Source organism: Chlamydotis macqueenii, chromosome 15, assembly GCF_036417535.1.
Source record: "Chlamydotis macqueenii isolate bChlMac1 chromosome 15, bChlMac1.mat, whole genome shotgun sequence".
NCBI lineage: Eukaryota > Metazoa > Chordata > Aves > Otidiformes > Otididae > Chlamydotis > Chlamydotis macqueenii.
The window spans coordinates 10,313,747-10,336,928 of record NC_141570.1 but is presented as its reverse complement, the minus strand read 5'-3'; the positions used below and the strand labels follow the sequence as shown (position 1 = coordinate 10,336,928).

The 23,182-nt window shown below is 41.0% G+C and overlaps 1 protein-coding gene across 1 annotated transcript in view; it reads left to right on the top strand.

Moving 5' to 3' along the window:
* The first annotated feature begins 10,172 nt into the window (after positions 1-10,172).
* Positions 10,173-23,182, top strand: part of BMERB1 (bMERB domain containing 1) — a 51,673-nt gene continuing 38,663 nt past the window's right edge. The window contains exon 1 of the mRNA XM_086759912.1: positions 10,173-10,392. Coding sequence (XP_086616038.1) covers positions 10,287-10,392 — 106 coding nt within the window. The 5' untranslated portion in view covers positions 10,173-10,286. The remainder of the gene's footprint in view (positions 10,393-23,182) is intronic.

The following is a 23,182-nucleotide window of genomic DNA, read 5'->3' as shown; positions in this document are numbered from 1 at the left end:
CTCTGACTGTAGGCTTCAGGGCTTCTCTCCATATTTCTATTACTTGAAGTACAGTTCTTTCATGTAATGGAAGCCTGTAGCTCTTATATTTCAGTAAACTTTAGATTCTGCGTAATCCTTTCCCTTCCTCTGTTTCTTATGTTAAGGTACTTGACAGTTAAGTAATGCAAGTCTCTTTTCACATTTTTTTTTTTAATTATGAGCACTGATTGGTCTTATGAACAATTCAGATCCACATAATACAAAACAATGAAACTGTGTTGGGACAAATTCTCAGTGTGCATAAACTAATGCACCTGCTAAAGATTTTCTGTCTCTGTCAATTTAGTTTGAGGACCTAACCCCTTAGTTGTTAAAGACTTTATTATTTCTTGACAATTTTTTGGCTTAGAAGATTAATTTCACAGATGGTTGAGATTGGAAAGGACCTCTGGATGTCCAGCCCAGGTCATCTAGTCCAATCCTATTTGACACATACATAAACTTTTGCTTGCTTCTTCTAGTAATTCAGTAATTTCTGTAAAAAAATTAAAAAGAAAAAGAAAAAAAAGATGAGTGAGACTTGTCCTAATGTGTCTCCACCACCCTTTCAAAAATAGTTGTATGGGGTTTATGACTATTTCAAGGAATTGCACTGATCTTATTGCCAGCTGAACTTGCAGATTTCCATAAACAGAAAGATGAACAGAATTACACATCATGTAGGTGCTCAGGAAGGAGGGAACACACCACCAGTAGCTACTAGGCATGCATTCAGATGACATTTTCATGTCACAGGTCCTCTCTAAGAGCAGATGGGATGACAAGACATTTATATTAGGTGTAGTTCCAGCTTCCTGTTATTCTGGGTAGCTGTGGAGATATAGTCTGCATCTGATAAAATTGAGAATTTCAAAATGTATTTTTCTACTGCAAATCTTTTATGCAAATATACCTCCTGTGCTTACTGGTATGCGAAATACATCCTTCTAGGCTTGGAAAATTCACCAGAAGGCCTCTGTCTTTTTCACACCAGAAAAAAACAGCCAGTAACATAGCATAAAGTAACCAGTTTCATACTGCAGTGAAGGTGAAACAGCCTGTAGTTTTTTACCATATCTGATATGTTAAGTTCTCTGTATAGCACAGCCTTTGAAATCTATGCAGCTTCAGCCTTCTGATTCTCTGCTATAAGTGCCAATGCTTTCTGCTTGTGCTACTGCCTCTACTGCTAGTGCCAATCCAGTGAGATGTGCAAGAAATACTTGAATTTGACTAAAATAATGAATTTAAGTTGACTGCAAAATGTCTGTGTTTTTGCAAAGGCTTAATAAACATGAAATGCTGTTCTTTGTCTGTCTTTAGTGTGTGTATAAACAAAAGAACTTTGTCTCACACAAATGTTCGTATGGCATTTTCATGAACCACACACAGCAAAAAGCTTAATTTTATGTCATAGACCTTAACACAGCAGCAGAGTAGAAGAAAAGCAGGGATTATTCACTCCTTTTAGAGGTTAGTTACATACATCAAGTCATCTGCCACTTCTGAACAAATTCAGAACAGAAATCACATCTCCAAAGCCTTATGCTCAAGCAAGTGGACTTAATTTTTTGTTTATTTAAGACAGGTAAAACTTGGATATAATTATATGTTTATATAATAAATTTGCAGAAGGAACTGAGGAATTCACGCAGGAAAAAGATATCAAAAACTTTTAAAGAGGACAGAGGTTAGCAATGGAGTCCTTATGGAAGGACTACACTTAGTGTAGTTTGTGTGGGGTACTCTTGGGAAGGAAACTGTTCAGAAGATTTGAGACTGAAGGCAGTAATATATCACACAACTGGAAGGGAGGCACCACCTCCATTCCCTGCTGTAACTTCTTGTATATTTAGAATGAGGAGAAAGCTTTATGGAAATGTTTCACGTTGAAGAATTCTGTTTTCATAGACTTCATGGCCAAGAGGAACAAAAAAGATCATTCAATCTGAATCCTTGCATCATGGAAAACAGAGAGTTTTTCCTGAATCAAACCAGTGGCGTCAAGTCTCATGCCATCTTCTAAAAGGTATCCAAAGACTTCAAATAACAGAAGATCTTAAGAAATTATTTGTGTATTTTAATGAAATTTTATCACCTTCCTAAATCAATCTAGCCCTAACATTCTAATAAGATATTGTTATTCCCTTTCTGACAAGGTTTAAAGAGTTGCTACAGAGGGCAAAGCCTTCTCTATGCATTTAGTGGTAAACTGTTACAAAGGTTTTGTTTAGTCCTTGGATAAACTACAATAGCTTTAGCTCTGTTAGCCCTTTGCTAAATCACTCTTCAAGATCTTTTGTGAACCCTTTTTTGGCATGCAACCTCTAAGTTGAAATGTAGACACTAATGCTGTAAAGATTAATCCTAGAGACAATTTCACATATGTCTCACATAGACATTTTTTTTTCTACTTCTGCTTAATATTGCTGTGCTTGAGCAGCCAAAGACTGTATGTGCTCCCTTAATTTCAAAGTTGCACTGAGAATTCACATTCAATTGCCAGTCCACAATGACCAAAGTTACTGTAATCTATTTTAAACAAGAATGAAGAATGTAGATTACATATCTGTATGTGTTGCGTATTTGCATATACTCTTCAACATCACCCACCCTAACAAACACTGCCTTACCTTTTTTTTTTCAATTTATTAATTTAGTGGCAATGCAGGCTTGCATCATGTATCCAGAAAGAAAAACAGACTTCATTGCAAAGAGTATAATAAAATGCATCATTCCCCTCTATGCATCACCAGTAACAATTACAGTTTTTTGTGCTGAGAGAAGTCTCGGCACCAGAAAAGACTAATGAGGTGTGGAGTATGTTCAGAAAAGACAGAGACGGACAGCTCTGCTGTAGCAGTGGGTACATGACAGAACTCCAGAAACTGAAGAATGGGCCTTTTTGTTTGCTGTGTTCAGGGAAAACAGGTTGTGAAGCGGGGCTGGAAAACAACAGGGGGAAACGGACAGCAGGTCAGAGTCTGTGTGCACACTTACGGTTTTTGAAAGTGATGTAACGTGGGACATCTATGCAACTGCTCCCCTCTGCCAGGAGAAGACATAAAATATGGGATCTTGATGCAGCCACTCTTCTCCATTTTACACTGTCAAGACTGATTAAATAAAAAAGAGACCAAGAGGGAGCATGAATATATAGCCTAGTAGGTAGTTCAGTCACCAGAGACACAGGAAGTGGGAATATGCTGTTCCCAATTTTGTTACTGTACTTTATCCAGTTACAACAGAAGTAAAATGCATAAGCACTCAGATGGCTGTGACAAGTACAGCGTCTGGCCCATATGGACTCACAAACCATGCACACAAAGTTCTACACCACATGAGATCCTTTATGTGTGGAGGAAGTGCCAGCTTTGTTCTGAATTGTGGGTCCTTTTATAGGGTATAGTTTGGTGGCAGGGTAAATTAAGTCACAACATTCTTGCCTGGAATCAGTATATAATTAAGTGTCTCACTATAAGAAAGATGTGCACTTAGTGTGTGCGTACATAAGAATAAACCCTCACACTATCACTTCTTTGATTTTTCAGGAAAATAGCTTTCCTCTCATTGCATGAATATTAAAAAACCCAACCAACCAACCAACCAAACAAGCTTTTTGATGAGTTCTTCTTTTCCCACCTCTAGTCTTTTCCTTTCTCTTGTTCTATGCTGGCCTCGAAAAATCTACCTCTCAAAGCCTGGCTCCCTGTGGTATTCTTATCTTACCATTGCTTATGTCTATCTGTGAGGTAAAAAACTCCTTTACGTATCTACTAGTCTGCAGCTGATTTGCCGTGACGCGCTGGTGACACTGAAGGATTTCACATTAGTTCAACATGTAGCTCAGAATGGTCAGCATGCACTAATGAATTATTGTGTGTTTGTAGTAATGACACCTGATACGATATGGCAATGACCTATACAGTGTTTTGCTTACTGTTTTGGGGCAGAAGTTGAAAAAACAATGTAATACGGGTTCTCTATCACTGAAGGCCAGCTTTGGAGAGAAATTCAAGTCATAAAGAAAGCTTTTCAGAATTCAGGGCTGTGATATTACAGCTTCCAGTTCCAGTGAAGGAGGTAGCAATATGCTCCACGTAAGTGGTGGGCATGCCTCTTAGGATGCAAGGGCAGTGGAACATGTACGCTGCATAGGAACATGGATCAGCAAGATGCTGACATAGTCTTTTTGTGTGCCTCACAGCTTGTAAGCAGTTTTGAGCTCTCTGTGTAAGATTCAAACTTGTGTAGGTGAAATGGAGGCTTACAGAAAGTCACCTTTACATTTTGGACTAGGTGAAATAAGGAAAGGCTCTGGCCCTAAGAGAGCTGTGCTTGGTGATGCATGCTGCCGTGTTTGCAAATTTTATACAGTATGTTTATTACTTTAAAATGGACATGCCTACATACACACTGAATTATTATTTATTGTCCGCTGTGTTTCCAAGTCTCCTAAAATGGCCCAGTTCAATTTATCTCAACATCTAAATTTACTGAACTCAAACATCTGTTTTTCTATGTAGCCATGGCCACTCGTCACCGATACCAAAGCCACCTGCATAATAATAACTCACCTGCGCAACAGTCAGTCCAGTTATAGCACTGGAGTTGGCTCCAAATGCCAAAAATATGACTCTCACATGGACAACTTCACTACCCGTGGTATTAGTAACATACCTGACAGATGCTATAACAGCTTTTTTCTGTAAAATTTGTACCTTAAAAGGAGAGTGAATGTAGAAGGAGTTTACTAAGACAAAAATAAAATGGGAAAGAAAAGAGTTTAGAGAAGTATGTTTCTGAATTCTGTGTTACGGTCACAACTACAGCAGATTGTTTCCATTCTTTTTACCAGACATATATGCCTTGTCTCTTCTGCTACTGCATCTCCTGAATTTGTGCTGTGTTTTCTGACCTTCTATAATGAAAATAACTGAGAAAAATCTAAATAGGTGGAAAGTACTGTGCCAGCTTTAATAGTCTCTATTACTCACCTCCCAGGAACGTTTGCAAATAGGCTCAGTACAGGTACAGACATGACTGTCGAACTCAGACACTTAAAAACTTGGCATAGCTGAGCATAGGCCATTGATGGATCAGTTCAGTTTCACCTGAAACGTATTTTAAACTGGCCAAATGCTTAACAAGCTATGTCCAGCCTCAGTTGTATTTTGGGAGCTCAGTCCTGCAAGGCTCTGTCTTTATTTGAGATAGAAAAGCAATTAAGTATGCCTCCTCCTCCTCAGAGTTATCTAAATATTTTCTAGATCAGACTCAGCTTCACAGGATAGATATCTGAATGTGCCTAAGAGACAGGCAGTCAGATGCTGTAGCTCCAGTGCTGCCAGTTAATATTTGTTGCACACAATTCAAATAATAAGCAGCAATATGCAGAGATTTTTAAAAATAGAAAATTTCCCACACAAAATACTTTAGTATAGTTCAATCCAGACCCTGTGAAGCTTGTCATATCTAGCACACAACTGGTGGCACACCATTCACTAAAATTTGCCATTAAATGCTCATCTTTTGCTTCCATAGCTCTACTAGAAATTCAGCTTTGGAGAAACAGTAAGTTCGATATATAGTCAATTTTTCTCTGGGTGTATGTTTGATGAAACAGTTAATAACACATAGAAACCAGCACTACATTCATACAGTATTTCACATGGAATCATTACCAAAAAAAAATCTTAAAAAATCAGAATAAGATGACGTTTAATAGGTGTTCAGGTAGAATCATAGAATCATAGAATCATAGAATGGTTAGGGTTGGAAGGGACCTTCAAAGGTCATCTAGTCCAACCCCCCTGCAAGGAGCAGGGACATCCCTGACTAGGTCAGGTTGCTCAGAGCCTCATCCAGCCTGGCCTTGAACGTTTCCAGAGATGGGGCCTCCACCACCTTTCTGGGCAACCTGTTCCAGTGCTCTATAACTCGCATCGTAAAAAATTTTTTCCTAATTTCTAATCTAGATCTACCCCCCTCTATTTTAAAACCATTACCTCTCGTCCTATCACAACAGGCCCTATTAAACAGCCTTTCCCCATCTTTCTTGTAGGCCCCCTTGAGGTACTGGAAGACTGCTATCAGGTCTCCCTGGAGCCTCCTCTTCTGCAGGCTGAACAGCCCCAACTCTCTCAGCCTGTCCTCATAAGAGAGGTGTGCCAGCCCTTTTATCATCTTCGTGGCCTCCTCTGGACCTTCTCCAACTGGTCCATGTCCTTCTTGTGCTGGGGGCTCCAGAACTGGACACAGTACTCCAGGTGGGGGCTCACCAGGGCAGAGTAGAGGGGGAGAATCACCTCCCTCGACCTGCTGGCCACGCTTCTCTTGATGCAGCCCAGGATGCGGTTGGCCTTCTGGGCTGCAAGAGCACATTGCCTGCTCATGTTGAGCTTCTCATCCACCAGCACTCCCAAGTCCTTCTCCTCAGGGCTGCTCTCGATCCAATCCCCACCCAGCCTGTGTTTGTGCCTGGGATTGCCATGACCCAGGTGCAGGACCTTGTATTTGGCCTGGTTGAACTTCATGAGGTTGGCACAGGCCCACCTCTCCAGCCTACCTCCAGCAGGTAGAAATACTTATGAACACCCAAATATTTGGATCACTGTCATACCTCAGATTAATTACATTAAATTCAAGGCATCTCATTTGCCTTTTAACAAGCTCATTAGAATGCCTTGTTTGCCTGCAATACACACTGCTTTTAAGCTCTAGATGCACTTTTCTGACAGAGATGTAGGGTAGCTGTGGAAAAGGACCAACATCCTAGTTACTTTGCTGCAACTATTGTGAATTATTTATGAAGTTACTTTAGCCTAAAAAAATATTTTAAAGGAATGCTTAACATATGGAAAAGCTGTAATTCTAAGTAAAGAAATACGTATTAAAAGGGCACTAACTAAACATGAGCTAGGATTCATAGAAAAGGGAACAATATAATAAGGACATGCACTGGCTTATGACTCCAGCATATGCCTGGCAAGGGAGATCTGGAGGTAGCAGAGAGGCTGTAGCACAGTAGTGTGAACATGTGGAGGCTGACACCCCCCTAGGCTCCTATGCATCGCTGAAACAGCTTGTGGGATGCAGGGTCAGAGGTTGCACAGGGCACCAGGAATAACTGGGGGAATTCTAAGGATCTGGAACTACAGAGAGCCCTAAGAACGGAGGGATGAAGATTCCAGAGGAGGTATCTTCATGGGAAATAAGATTAACCATGACATCAAATATTAAGGAATTCCGGTAACTCCTCCAACACAGAAATGTTCTAAAACAAGACTTGGTGTTTTAAAAAATATTGTGGGACAGATTTGTAGGAGTCCCACAACCTCTGTTACGCAAGCAGTCAACTTACAGGAGCCCAGTGCCCCTTCTGTCCCTTCTAGTTATGGATCTGGGTATTTATACATACAAAGTGGAATAACTGTGCATAACCCACTTAATTTAATCTTGTTTCATCAGCTGACTTGCAAATTTTTATTATAATGATAAATCAATGAAAAACCTGGGCAGAATTTTAACACTTCCTGTTATTTTTGTATTAGAATGACTATACTATCTGACAAAGAACAATGACGCTAACTTTTACATTCACTGCAGCCTGCCCTACACCCACTAAGCAGCTTTAGAAAACCTTTTTTGTACAATAGATGTTCCCATCAAGGCAAGAGAGCTCTGAGAATTTCAAGCTGAGAAATCTAAGATTCTTAGGAAGCTCCATGAAAGCAAAGACCTTTTTTTCTCGATTTACAAGCCATACTGCCATTAGAGATTTTTGCTGAGTAAAGTGTGCTTGTTATATATAGTGTCTTGTCTGCCACGGGGCATCAGTGATGTCTAATGGAGGCCAAAGAGCAAGAGAGTTGATTTGCCAACTGCTGCTGCCCAGCTATAGCTCCTGATGGCAGGACTTAATTGAGAAATGGGAATGAAAGAAGTCAGGGGAAATGACCGCAAGATCGAAGTGCACCTCTGTTTTTCTACCAGGCGTTATCTTACGAGCAGTGAGAAGAGACCTGAATTCTTATATTTTCTTCCTTAATAGTGGTTTCAGGAGAAGAAACCCAACCTTTGTGAGTAAAGAAATGCATGTATATTGCTGAGGTGCACTGAAGGGCATCATCAGTAGGGGAGAAATTTAATTCTGCTTCCAAATGCAGCAGTGACAATGCTCCAAAGTCACAATAGAACATTAGCAAAATAATTGGTACATACTTAGACCCTAGTCTTGCAAAAACTTTTGTGCAAATGAACTCAGTGGGTTGGCTTCCACATACCTGTTCTTATGTTTAACTGTCTGCAGGACTGGGCCCTTACTGGATTTTATGACTTTTTCAAAATGGGCAGGTGAAAACTTCCTAGTTACAATAAATCACCTTACATATTCTTTGCTTTACGTAAGTAAACTCCATGCATCCAAGTTTCTAGCTAGTGGGTGCTTTTCTCCCATACTAATACAGAGCTTTAAATATTCAACAATTTCTAGGACCACTCCTCCATCTCCTAAACAATGCACTTGGATTATCATTACCTAAAAAACTTGAAGGGATGGATTGAAGCTCAACAGTCCTCAAGATCCACCAAAAATTGGCCCTTCTCCCTAATCAGCCTGTTTCCCTCAGTCCATTTCTCATCCAGATCCCAGATGGCCTCTTATGTTCCTCCCACACTTGTGTTTCTCACTTCTACAAGTGAGTCAGTCCAGCCCACCCCAGCAGGCAGCTGCACTGCCACCCAAAATCAGCTGTGCAGAGGGCTGCCACCGGCTTTTCTGCTTGACTCACAGCTCTGTTTGGGCTCAATCTCTAAAGGCCAAAACCAGCAAGGATGAAGCATCGCAAAGTCAACAAGAGTTCTTCCAGCATGTCTGGTGCTCAATTCGTGGCATACCTCTGAGAAACACAGATAACAGAAAAATCAGAGTGCCCTGAAGACCTCCTAAAACATCGTCCAACTCATTCTAATTTGTTAACTAATTCCAGTTCTCAGAAAAAAAAAAGCAGAGAAATTATAACAGAGATTTTCAGTGTTACAATTTTAAAACCAATGTGGAGGTTTTCTCTCCTCCAACATGTGAAGCACCCCCCATACAAAATTGTTCATGAGTATACCAGCAATGCGCATCAGTCCAATTAGTAAGTACATCACTGAATATAGAGGTAGTACTTCTGAAGTGTTGATTGAAGGGCAAGACAAGTTTGTAGGCAAAGGTAAGTGACAAACAAACAAGCTTTCACGCATCCAGTATGTGTTCAGCATTACCAGTACCCCATGACTCTTCATAAACTGAGCAAGGAGTGCTAAAACCCTGATTTGCTGTGGGGCACTGAACAACCTGCCTAACTCCTGCTTTGTCGTCTTTACATCAGAAACGATACCACACACAGCAAAGCACAATGGGATTTCACTAGGAAAGGTATTCTCCAACTGTAAAATGCCGTTTAGGGATTTTACCCATGTAACCTCACCTACAATAAAAGAAAAAATTAATAATAACAATAATTATCAACACACTTATGCTATCTGCATAGTCATTTCCTTCTCTTCTAATCCCAGCCGGCTGCATAAGCAGCTTATGAAAAATACATACAGTTATGAGAAATGCAAAATCCCATCATTTGTTTGGGTGCAGTCCTCTGGCTTTTGGCAACATGATGCTGGAATGAGTGTTATTCTATTCAGTGCAGGACTTTCAGGAAAGCCAAAGGCTGCGTGCACAGCAGCCTGAGGTGTGTCAGGCTGCAAAAGCCACGAGTGGCTGTGGATTTTACCATCATTCCCCCGCTGCTCAGGCCTGAAGACGCGCTCAGTGCTGCACTGGCCACAGGAAGGACGCTCCTCCCGCGCCCTGGCAATGAGCGCGTTTGCTAACCCTCGCTTGCCCAGCTCGCTTCGGCTGTGCAGCGGGAGCGCGCACCGCAGGTGCGGGACGGGCAGAGGCACAACCCGCCAGCCGGGGGCCCTGAGTTGCCCGGCAGCAGCGTTGCGGGGGTCAGCCTGCCCGCCCACCCGAATGGGAGGGAACCAGCCCGACGTGCGTGCAGCCTGTGCGGTGCGAGGGCCCCCGCGGGGCCGGTCCGGCTCGCATTGTTTCCCTTCTTCCCCCGCCCAGCCCCGCACTGAGCATGTGCGCAGCGCCCCTTCCCCCGCCCCTTGCCCGCGGGCCGCCGTTCCGCGCAGAGGAGCGGTAATCTCCGCGGTGTCTCGGCCGCAGCCCAGCTGGTATGGAGTGAGCTGCAGAGCCGCGGGGCCCGGCCATGGAGCTGAGGAGGTCCATCTCGGCCAGCGCGGAGGCCGAGAGACCGATGAGGCGCTACGGGGCGGTGGAGGAGACGGAGTGGAAGGCGGAGGCGCTGGGGAGAAGTGAGTGGGGGGCGCCGGTCCGGCTGGCCACGGCGGTGCGGGGCAGTGCGGTTCTCCCGGCCCCGCGGCCAGCGCCCGCCGGGGGCTCTTGTTAGCAGGGCGAAGGCTTCTGGAAGAGGAAGATTTGTGTGAGCATTTCGCCCTTTGAGGTTGGCGCTTTCCCAGGGGGATGCGTCGGGGACAAAGAGCTTTTCCCCGGCGAGGAGGCAGGGGTGGGAGCCGCGCCGGTGCAGCTCCGGACGCTTCGGCGTCGCCTGGCGAAACGGGCTGCTCGCTCGCCCCGCGAGGGAAGCGATAAGGGGGTGATGAGGGAGGGTGACCGGGACGTTAGCTCTCCCTCGTTGTTTCTTAGGTGGTATTTAATAGGTGGCTTTGCATAAATATGGGTGGTCTTTAACGTGCTTCACGTTTGAAAGGCACAGATGACAACCGCGTATTCCCTCCCGTTACCCCGGGCAGAGGCTACAGGAATGCAGCGCTTGGTTCACTCGTTCCGTGGTTGCACTGCGTTTATGAGCTCAACAAATGCCCTGTGGTGGAAGAGCTCTCTTGAAATCATAATTTTCCAGAAAGCAGCAATGGACATAACCTTTCCAAAATGCCAATGGAAAGAGTAGTTAAAAAGATATGTAGCTGCCCACTCAAGTTGGCAAGACCTTGTCTTCTCTAAGGTACCAGTTGTTATTCTTTTACTGGCAGAACTGTCTTCTTTACAACATTGTAAAACTGTAAACCCCTTCTAATTTTCCAAGTAACCACTGAGGCAAGAAAGCTTGAAAAGACTGTCACAAAAAAAAAAACCTCTGTACTAGTATAAAGAAACATATTTTCTACGTTACATCAAGTGTTTGATTAGGCTACTGGCACAAAAAAAAAAAGCTTTGCGTGTATCTGTTGTGACATCTTCATCTTGGCTGATATTGGCATTGTTGATATTCTTGATTCACCATCCATCTTCTGATGTGCATTGTGAAGTCTCACCTGGATGCCCTTTAACATCCCGTGGCTTTGCAGCATCATGGCAGTGGATTTTAGCCAGCACTTCTGCTATGTTTTAGATTTTTCAGATAACTGCTGTGCTCTGGAGTCATACTTCACCTCTGGCTTCAGTTTTTCATGCATGTGTTATCGTCTACCATATGCTGATGGCAGGGGTGTAACTCTCCCACTCTGATGCTTCACTTGCAGTGTTGGTTTTGTTGCAGTGCCTGGCGTAGGTTCAGGATTGAGTAACTCCACACTTTCTAAAATGGACTTGAAGGCTGAAATCACCGTTGACTGAGTTGATTGACTCAGACACATGCAACAGTTTTGCAGGTTCTCTGGCATGATACAGATGTGTTCTTTTCTTATTCTTGTAAATATGCCTGGTTTTGTTCCAGAGCTCAGGAGCTGAGTGCAGTGCAGCACTTGTAATAATAATAACTGGTAGCTTGAGGCGACAGAAGGGTTATGTCTTGCAAGCTTTGGACAGAAGATCGTCTGTTTGGCAGAGGGCAACGCAAAGGCTGAATGGGAGACCTGATATGCTCAAAAATGTGTGCCCAGTATTGAGCATCCACCCAAATCACAGCTTGACCAGGTATCAGAATGGGCTGTTGGCAAGACTAGAACCAAGCATCCAGGTGTCTGCACCTTGGCTCTGCTGCTGAGCTATTCTTCTACAGGCTAGATTGAATTGAATGAGAATATTTCTCTGTGTATAGCAATTTGGGTATAGAGTAGGAAGTAATGTAGAGGCCATGGTCTGTTCTGTTCTTTGAAAAGTAGAAAGTTAATACAATAAGACTCTGCTATTTCAATAATTGATCTGTTTTCTTTGCTCATAGGCTCCAACTTTCTTAAATTACTGTGGAAAATGCTACTTATGGTAGCTGTTTTAAGTGATCCCTGCGTATCTTTCCTATTTTAATACTAACGCTGACTTCTGGTCACACTTTTGCATTGATTAAAAATAAACAGGTCTTACTATTTACTTTAATACTCCCTTACAGTATAGGTCCTAAATTGCATGGCATGATGGCAGTAGTCTCCAGAAGGTCTGGGAAGAAGCTTAAAAAGCATCATCACCTTTTTTACTAATGTCAATAGTTAGCCTTTGATATTTGCATATTGTTTTAAGTATGAAATGCTAAGTAATAGTATTAACAAAAGCAGAAGCCTACTACTGCATATGCATTTGTCCTTTTTTACTCTGGTGATTTGTCATGTCTTAAATCAGGATCTCTTTGGAGATAAAACTTGTGTATCTGTACAACACACTGCTCGATGGAGTGCCATTTCCTGGTCAGTGCCTGGTGATGTGAATGTAGTCATATCACAAGAGAATGTACATCCTGATTATGTCCATTACAGAAAGAGTGCCATGGAAGTTAGGTAGTTTCTATTTAATTTGTTACATGGAAAGGGAGCTCTGTGCTAACTTCTCTGTTCTGTGGTACAAAAAACATTGCTGGTTATTGGTTATAACCAAAGATAAGTTACTTCAACATCATGCACATTTCTATTCTACAATGGCCTCTCTCAGCCAGATTACCAGTGGAGTTAAGATGGTTCACAGTAGCTGAGGATCTGATGCACTACAGCTCGAGGGTGTAATGATCTCCAGTGGGTTTGCATGAAAAATACAAAGCAGGATGTTTAAAGGTGTCTCTTTAACAAGACACTGAAGCCTTTCTCTTCACATACAGGAGGGAATTTCCAAGCAGAGAACACTAAAAATAACAGTTTACCATGTACAAAGCAACTCCTGTATTTTCTAGTGTGTGCATGTAAAACACAGGCTTATATATAAATTATGTGGCTTGTATAATAATAGTGTGGGTGCAGCCTTCTCAGTAAATGATCTTTACAGTATGGTCTTGGGGAGTCTGCTCTGAAGTAGAGCCCTCATGCATTTTGGTCAGTCTTCATTACCAAGTGCACAGCTTCATTTAGAGTCATCTGTTTTGCTGTCGGCAGGGTCTCATAACGCCCTGATTAAATAACTGCATGCCACATCAGGGAAATAGCCACAAAGAAACAAAGCAGTTTTTCACCATCCTTTTGAACATTGCATGTTTCAGATACATTTCTGCTGATCTTTTCCTTCCTCTTTCCGTTTCTGTTAGGTCTGGAACTAAATGCAAAATTCATGGTGAATGCCCCAGCTTCAGTCAGTATAAGGAAGCAGAAATGCCAGAAAACTGCAAAGGTTGTGTTTTGATGCAATTTAGTGCACCATGAAATTTGCTTATTGTTTTCATTTGAATGGTCACTCAGCATTGGAGGTAAGCTGTCACACTCCTATATTGCAGACATCCACCTTTTCAACTATTTTTTAATACAAAGTGGAGATGAGGGGAAAGGGCCCCTGTTACAGGCCAGCAGTGAAGACGAAGCTGGAGATTCCCAACATGAGACTCAGTAGTCGCATGAAGCCTTTGTAGCCAGCTTTACTTACTCTCCCTTCATGCTGTGAATGTTTTCTCACAGATTATGTCCAGGCAAGGTACTGTGAGATGGCAGCGCACTCCAGAACAGCACCAGTGGGGTGACTTTTATCGAGTTCTGAGATTGCTCTGATTTGTTCCAACAGCAGAAAGATAGTACTATTCCTAGGTTCACAGAGATCCTGGGCTGACACATGTGAAAGCTTATTTCACCATATTCAGTTAGTTTATCTTGAAAACCTTTCTAAGTTTACTAGCCAGAAAGAGACTTTTGTATGTATTTATATGCTCTGCTGCTGAGCTCCGAGAGTGGTTCAAACACTGAAAACATGCACTGTTTAGTATTTTGTATTTGCATTTCTTGGCAGCACAGGAAGGTGGAGGGCTTATATCTATCTGGAACGTTCCATAATACCGCACTTATTGCACAGACATCCACAAATGCACTTCAGTGCTTTGCATAAAAACTCTCCGTTACTGTAACACCAGTCAGTCAGGAATGCAATATGACCCTGCCCATCATGCTCTCATGATACTGTCCCCATGTCTCATCGTGTCTCCACTTTGATTTAAAAAGGGGAAGAAAAAAAAATAAGGTGTTTCACAAGCACAAACAAAATTTATATAGCCCAACTACCACTGCTGAGTTCTTTCACAGTGGTGCCCTTGTGTTACTGTAAATTCCCCTAAATTGTTAATTGTATCTATTACAGGCAATAAAACAGGCAAAACAGATCAGGCTTATTCAGACCATCTATTAAGATAGGTGGGAAAGAAGTTAACTGAGGGATATACACAATTACATTTCTTTTCATAGAAGCAACAAATCTGCTGGCTTTAGGAAGATCTGAAGACATTATCTCCATGTCTCCATTTAAAAAAAAAAAAAAAAAAAAAGCTGTGTAAAAATTTTGGAGAGAGTGACCAAGAAATTCAAATGTGGCAATAAAACACTAATAGTGAACTCCACACCTTTTTAGAAAATATTTGACGAAATGCTGTAATCAACAAAGACAACTGATTCAAAGGATGCCAGTTCTAGATTTTTTTTCTTGTTCATAATTATTAATGTTAACATATTTATATTGTGGTTGAAGAGGAAAAGCACCTGTATCTGGTCTGTGAAACCAAGCCAGAACTCCCATACTGAAAATCAGAAAGGATTTCTAGAAAGAATTGAGGCTGTTTTCTACAAAACAGTTGTAAAACTCACCTGCTTCAATGGCAGTCTGATGGCTCTAAAATTCTCCTACCCAGCACAGTGTTTCTACAAGTCACGGGTGATTTTTGGCTAGCAGTATACACATACAATTTATCTGCATTTTCATTGCGTATCCACTTTTACACATACTACATCCTGATCCTTCTCCTTCTGCAAAATATTTCTTAAATACAGAACCTACCACTTAACAATCTCTACCAGGTCATTCCTGCATCACCTGTAAGTTATACAGGAAGGGTGTATCTTGGCTTTAGTTTACTTCACAAAGAGCCAGGAGAATGATTTACAGAGAGAGACTAATCCAGTGTATACTATCTACACATTGTCTCGTGTTTCTATTTCCTTGTCCCACAGCTGTGTGCTCCAGGCAGCTGCTGAGATAGAGGAAGAAGGAAAAGGGAGAACTGGAAATATTTTAGTGCCTCAGAGTGCATTCCTCCTGCTAAAATATTGATCAACAATGGGAGGAACTGTGACTCTTAGAACAGCTTCTTCCAGGTGCTATTTCATGTTGGTCTCCCAAGTCCACAGAATTCTGTAGCACAGATCCCCATAGAAACAGACCTCCCTATCTCATGACAGAACTAACATCAGTTAATGGGCTACCCTTGCTGCCATAGTCTCCCTACGATATTTCATGAGTTTGGCCCTTCCTTCACTTTTCTATCTAGCTATGGGCTACGTGTGTCCAAGGTTTCTCAACAAAAAGTGGCAGCTGATTTAGTCCCTAACTTATCCCATGGTTCTGAACATAGTTGTCTCTTGACAATACTTTGTATACTATGAAGTCCAACCTCTCCTACAAAACACAAGACAAATGAGAAGAACAACAACCAAACCCACCTCAGTCTAGTCAAAGCCAAAGGGGCCGAGTGTGGCGGGAGTCTGGCTAATTCTGGATAGGGGGTACCTTGCAAAAAATATGTTGGTTATTATGGATCAGGATCTTACTGCTGCATGTCTACTCACATGTGTCAGCAAAGACGTCTCTCTTGGCTGAGATACGCATAAATCAGAGGGTTAATGACTTCCACAATCTCCGTGCCCAATTGTGTGTACCAGGGAGGAAATGAACACTTAATGTGTAATGCAGTGTTTATATTCAAACCAGTGCCAACCAATAATTGTCAGAAAAGTTATAGATGAGGCTAGAGTTTCACATTTGGGACTCTTGCTCATGAATTTTCCTATTTCCTTTAACGATATTTTACAGAAAAAAAATGCAGTAGACCAGGAAAGTAGGACACTTTGAACTACGCGCATCATCCCTGCTGCTGGTAGCCTGTGGGATTATGGACTCAGTCTGTGTAATTTTTTTGACTGTTTGATAATTGATCCCTTAGTTGCATAGCATGTTTTCATCAGAGTAACCACTTGTGAGAATGTGCATGTGTCTGTGCATTATAAAACAGGAATAAAAACTTATATAGAAAACTTACTATAAAACAGGGTGCATTATAAAATGGGATTAAAAACTTACATCCAGGATTAGGCATGCGCTGCAAAGTACTGTGTATCATGCATGAAGCTTATAAAGTTTTCTTGTAGTTACTGAGCACAAGAAAGGTTGGAACTCAGCACTCTGTAATCTTGAAGTGCTTTTCCTCTGTAGCTGAATAGTTCAATTCTCATAGAAGTCTTAGTAAAATAGTCCCAGAAACTCAATAAATAATGCTAACTTATTTCCATGAAACATGTTCTGCTGTCTAAGTACATAAAAGGCACGGTATAAATGCATTCAGATTTCAAAGATGAAAAATGTATGCTTGGAGGGCAAACTATGAGAAATCAGCAGGAGCACCCTTGGGTGTTAGTTGCCCTTCAGGATCAGCAGCAAAACATGAATTATCAACATTTTGTCAGTTTGTAAAGGGCAAAATATTTGAGAAAATAATTTCAAGATAATTTGTCATTAAATGAGGATGGATTATTTTCAGCAAGACAAGCTGCTCATTGCAAAACCCAAATGATTGCAAACACTACCAAAATGCAAGAGATACTTTGTTACTGTAAGAATATCAGCAGTGTTTAAGGATCTTTTTATTGCTCTGAACCCTTCCCCCACCCAAACCTTTATTGATTAGGGATTTAAGAGGTTTTGTACAGACACATTTGGTTTTTTATATACTGATAAAATTGGAAAAAAAGATTCTCATTATAAAGTGGTTAATGGTTTTGTTCATCTCTTGGAGAAAATGTCTCCAAAACCAAAAAAGGAATCATAAGTCAGTTCTACCATTAATGCCCTTTCAGTACATAAGGCCAAACTAAGTTTTAGAATAAAGGTATTGAAGCCAAGTGAGCACGACAGTGACTTGACCTCCCTGGGAAATGACAAAGAAGCCCGACTGACACTTTCTTAGTTAAAAATACAAACCCAGTCCTGACTTCATTGACATCAATGGAAATTTCCTCACTGATTTCAATAAAAGCAAAACTGGACTGAGCTCTATGCATTTGTCTCCTGGAGCCCTGTTCACCTTCATTCCTCTTTAGAAAACTCTGATGAGGGAATCTGGGGACCTGTGTCAGTTCCATGAAGATCCCTGGGGAGCTGTGTCAGGCTGCCCATGAGTTTGGTCTCTATGCCCTCACTCCTCCCTGGGCAGGTCCTGCAGAGGCTTGGCACGCAGCAACAAGCATTTATTCCCTGGAGAACCGTTTGCCCTGGCAGGGGAAATGCCATTTAAATCTTCTTGTCTCTGAGCAGTGAATCATTAGCTAATACATGGGAGCCCCTTCAGAGAGTGGCTGTTCCTCAAACTATCCTGCTTCACAGGAGAAGAGGAAGTCACAGAAATTCAGTTATACATTTGTGCCCCCACTCTCCTTATCCAGTCTGTAGTTTCTCTCATCTTCTACCATGGATTCCCATACAGTTTCCTCTGGGCACTGTGCCTAGGAGGAGGCTGAAGTTACTGCAGTTTGGCAGACTCTAAGACGGAGACATTTTCCTTCAGGCTGATACTTGTCTGTAGCACAGACAGAGTATGCAGGATGTGATAGTGAAGGGCACAGCCATGGAGTTTTGAAAGCCAGTAAAATCAAGATCTATTTGTCTCTGCCTTGGTGAGGTGTGAAACATCCTGCAACTACAAAATTTATTTCTTTCTTGCATACAAAGAGAAGGTGACAGCCAGCTATCCGTTTGTCTCAGTGATATAGATAAAGACTCTGCCGAACTGCCTGTCTTTGCTCACCTCTGAGACCTCCAGGGAGGCAGTCAGCTCAGTCTCACATCAGCCCAATGCCATTTGTGAGGAAGAAAATATTACCATATTTAAAGAAAAATGAATCAAAATTATGTATGCAAAAGCAATTAACTTGGTGAAAACAGAAGTTGCTAGAGAATGACTCCACATCCACACATAAAAGGCAAGTGCAAAACAGATTTGTTTGCCATTGTGTGAATTGAAGAGATGGAACCCTGTGCTATTTCACCTGATTGTACACTGGAAAAGAACCAGGAGGTTTTGGCTCTACTGGCAATTTTACCTCTAAGGAAGGGCACAGCTTTTGCCTGTGGTTCCTTGAAAGCACAGTGTGCCTCATATGTTAGAGAACAAGATCCCAGTATGATTCTCTGCTGCCTGCCTTCCAGTTTGCTCTCAGACAGTACACACTGTATGCCCATGGCCTTAGGAATAGCAACATTCATCCTCCTGGGAAATTACTAGCCTTTTCTCCTATGAAATGTGAAATGTTTTTTTTTTTTCTTGGCTTCTGAAGAGCATCTTCTCAATATTTAATTACTTGCTGGAGTGGGAATCTTGTGTGAACCAATTTCTTTACTGTCTGAAGTAATTCTCCATACCAGTGTCACTTTGGCCTTTACTGGATTGGACTCATATGTCTATAATATTTATCCAATGGCTTTAAGGTTGCCTAAAATTATCTACCAGCTGTTGGGAAGACTTTTGGAAAAATGTGTTATTAGAGTATCACGTCACACAGGGTGGACAGGGAGAGAAACAAGCTTTCTGGTATGTGATCAGCTAATTTCAAAGGACAATGTTGTAAAGATGTGAAATTTAAAAATGTCAGTGGCCATTTTACTATTATTTCACTTGCAACATATGCTGCTCTTTATCAGTTGATGCTCATAGGAGAAACCATATGTCGTAATTTAGTCCCAACTTGGGACTAAGCCTTATGCAGTCACTCGCTCACTCTCCAGGGAACAGGGATCATAGACTTCGAGGCTTAACATTTTGTTAACCTTTTTTTTTCTCCTCAAGCAAAAAAAAAAAAAAATTAATGAAGATAGAAAAAGTCTTTTAAAAATACCAAAGTTGAAAAAACTGAACATGAGCTGTAACTGGCACTGTTACAGCATTTGAAACTTAAACACTGAAGCTTTATGTTAGTATTACAGAATCAGAATATGAGTCTAGTGAGGAATAAAATGGAAAGCCACAGGCTGTTTCCTTTGACCATGGAGCAAAATGACAGAAGTAAATGAAAAAGTAATGTGTGTTTCTTAATTTTGCTTTTTAATTCTCCATCACATAAGATGAATTGATGAAGCATGAATTGCTTCCTTGAAATGCGGCTTAACCCCAGTCTTGCTCCAGATGGGAATGTGCATTCATTTCAGTGGGAGTTCCACACTAGGGAAGGTGCCTACCACAGTAACTAACTGTACCAGTTTCTATTTACAGCCTTCTGATAGCGCTGAACCTCATGCAGGGCTGTGGCAGGTTGGGCATGGAAATCCCTTCCTGAGTCTTCCTGCCTCCTGGCAGTCTTCCTGAGGCAGACTAAAATAGCTTCTTGCAGATAAAGGCCTAACCCTCTGCCACTGAATGACAATGAGGGCTTTTGGGTCAGGCCTTCAAAGGCAATTTTCCCTCATTTTTTGTGTCTCATTTTGGATCCATTTTCTCATAGGAACAGCTGTCGGATCATATATGCTGTGCAGACTTTCCTACCAGGCTGCATATAGCTGCATATTCTCCCCATTCTCTGAAGGACAAACTGCTGTTTAAAATGCACAAGGTTGTATTTTCAATTCATAACATGATGGGAAAAGGTGAAACCAATATACAAAAGCCCAACGGTAATTACATTGTCAGTATCATGATTTATCTGAATGTAAACCAAGTTTTAATCTCACACAGATTTATTTTGAAAAATAAAATATTATTTTAAGAATACAATCTGTTCCCCTGCCCCTGTCCTGTATCCCCCACCTCCAGTGTGAAGGCATTGAGGAACAGATACCAAGAGCTATGTAGTTTACATACCGGCAACTCCTATCTCTTGCAGTAGCTTTAAGTTAATCAGAGAGATAACAGAAAAGATAATGCCAGTTTTCACAAGTCAGACCTCTAGAAATAGGTAACTAATGCAGTTTGTTTTCTGGCTTTTTTTCCCCATGTCTCTGAGGCACTGGAGATCACTAGAGAGAAGACAAAGGCACTGGTGCTTGTGGCATGAGAAACAGTGAGGTACCTGGAGGCAGTCAGTGACCAGCATGGTCCTTTTTATTTCTATATTCCTAAAATGAACAAAATATTCAACAGAGATGTAACTGTGGTACTAGGATAATAATTGGGGGAGGAGGGGAACATTAAGGCCTATTTCAAGGCTTGCCTACATTTTTAAGGAATTATTTCCATATACTACCATGGGGTTCTGATCAAGATGGGTGCCAGAGCTCTTGTACTGGCTCCAGCAACATTTTCCATTACATTCAATTCTTGTCTTTGATATATAGACACAGTGTGCTACAATGAATGACTGAGCTTAATTCATCCACTCTTCTTGGTTCCTCCTCTCTTTACTGCAGCTCTATTTGCCTCATCTCCTAAGTATGTTCATTCGAAGAAAAAAAACCCAACCATGACTCCAACCACAGCACCTCTAGGGTTTGTATATGCATAACTACAGTGATTTGAGGACTGGATAGGCCACACCTAATGCATATAAAGCACTATAAGCTTGTGTAGCCCAAGTTGTGTCTGTTCAGTAGAGGCATAGTGCAAGGGTGCTTAAACTTCAGGCTAATTCCCTAGAAAAAATAAAGAGCATGTACAAGAGCTCTTTGAACAGGAGGAATCTTACCCAGGCAAAGCATTTTTTCAAGCATCTTCTAGTTTTATTTTGTTGCTGTGATTTTATAATTGCTGATGTGAGTTTTTTCCTCAGTAATTATTAAGAAATTTTATTGTGTTTACCTTTTATGTAGAATAGCCTGGATATAAAATATCTTGGTAATAATTTCTTAGAGTGAAGAAAATCATAGCACTTAATATAATTGTTTTAAAATTATGTGGCTAGTCACAACAGAGTAAATCTAATGTAACCATTTTCATGCTGGGAAGGTGTTACACCACTGTGTTGCAAGCAAGAAAAAACTAGCTCTTTCTGTGAGTCCTCCACACATATAGATATTTACACCAAAGAAAATATTGTCCTTGTAGCATATTTTCATTCACTCTGCACAAGGGAGAAGAAATGTTTCTTAGAAGTCAGATACTTTGCATATTTATAAGGAGGCCATCCACTGCCCTTCACAGGAGTAAGACACACAAGGAGCAGGAAACAGAACCCCTTCTCATAGAATATCCTCTCAATAACTTCCTCAGGCTTCCTTATTCTGGAGTGGTAGAAAAGCAAAATATCCCAACCAGAAACCTTTTTATATCTACTGAAGAAGGTGATCAGAATTCTCATCGTTTTCTAGGTACTAGGGAAAGTGCTCTTCTACAAACAGTAGAGTTTTCTGTATGATGTCCAAGAAGACTGGATAGCAATGACACTTGTGTGGGCAAAGGCATTATCAGACATTGACAAGAATAAGATGGGTGTTTGCTGGTGAGTCAAATAAAGAAACAGGCAGCATGGGAGATGGTTCTTGTGAGATGTGTATCTTTCTAAATAAATTAATATTGCAGATGAGCTGAAAATTGTGCAAACAGATGCAAATAAAATAACACAAATTGTTTACAGCAATATTTGAGTCTTAGTTTATACCCCAGTCTGCACCAACACAAATTAGATCAGAGACAGTCAATTCAGAAGAAAGGTCAGTAAAAATGAGACTTATCACCAAAGGCTTACTTAAGCCAGGGGATTATTAACTTTGCATAGTGACTTCTAAGGAAATGATTTAAATAAATTTATCCTTTTTTTAACAAATTTCCCATTTAAAATGAGAATTTGTAAACAACTTAAAATTGCAAATGAAAGGTAAATTCATTACTTAATCCTGTAGAGTTTACTTAAATCACACTTCTGTTAAGATCTATCTATCTGTCTGCTAATAGCAACATATATGAACTGTGGTCTGGGACAGGTTATAGTGAGTATGTTTTGTCTATTCAGTCTGTCTGATAAGACTTCCCGAATAGAGTCAATATTTTCTTTGCTGGTTGCAAGAAGTTTTCATATAGCAACAGGGGGGATATAAACACCTAATGAAATAGGAAAATCTCATTGTAAAGCCAAAGAATTTAACAGGAAAGATTACCTAAGGGGGAAAGAGGAAGAAAAAAGGAAGCAATTTAGCTCAATTATTTTTTTAAAAACAACAGATTTCATGCTGGTGGCATTCCAATATTTTACTGAATATGTTTCTAGCTCTTTTTAAAATTCATATAGGGAATTTCCCCTTAAGAAACACAGGAGTCTGGTCTGTTGAGTTTGTGGTGGCTGATTCCCAGATATGTGTGTGTTCAGCATATGTCAAAGACCTAGACCTCAAGCTTTGTATTTGAGATGTACTGAGATCAGATTCTGGGCTCAGATGAAAAAAAATATTCATTTTTCTAAGACCTCTTTCATAAGAAAGCTGGCTTCTCATATATCACACACATTGATTTTTGCAAAACAGGGAGAATTCTTTTTCATTTCCTAGTGTGAGGGAATGAGCTTACATATTACCTTGGTACTGAGAATTACTCTGAGTAGCATTTTAAATGGACACATTCCTAGTCTGGGTATATAATTAAGAAAAATCTTCTCTAAGGCTATGATATGTGATATAGCTGTGACAAGAAAGTTGTTTGTTCAAGGAAGTAAGAAGCAGCTCCCTTTCCATCCCAAAGCTGCTCAAATCTTGGGTCTAAGCTGCTTTTGAATAAAGCACAGCAAATTAGGTGCTCATATATTCCCTACAACAGGCACGTGGGGA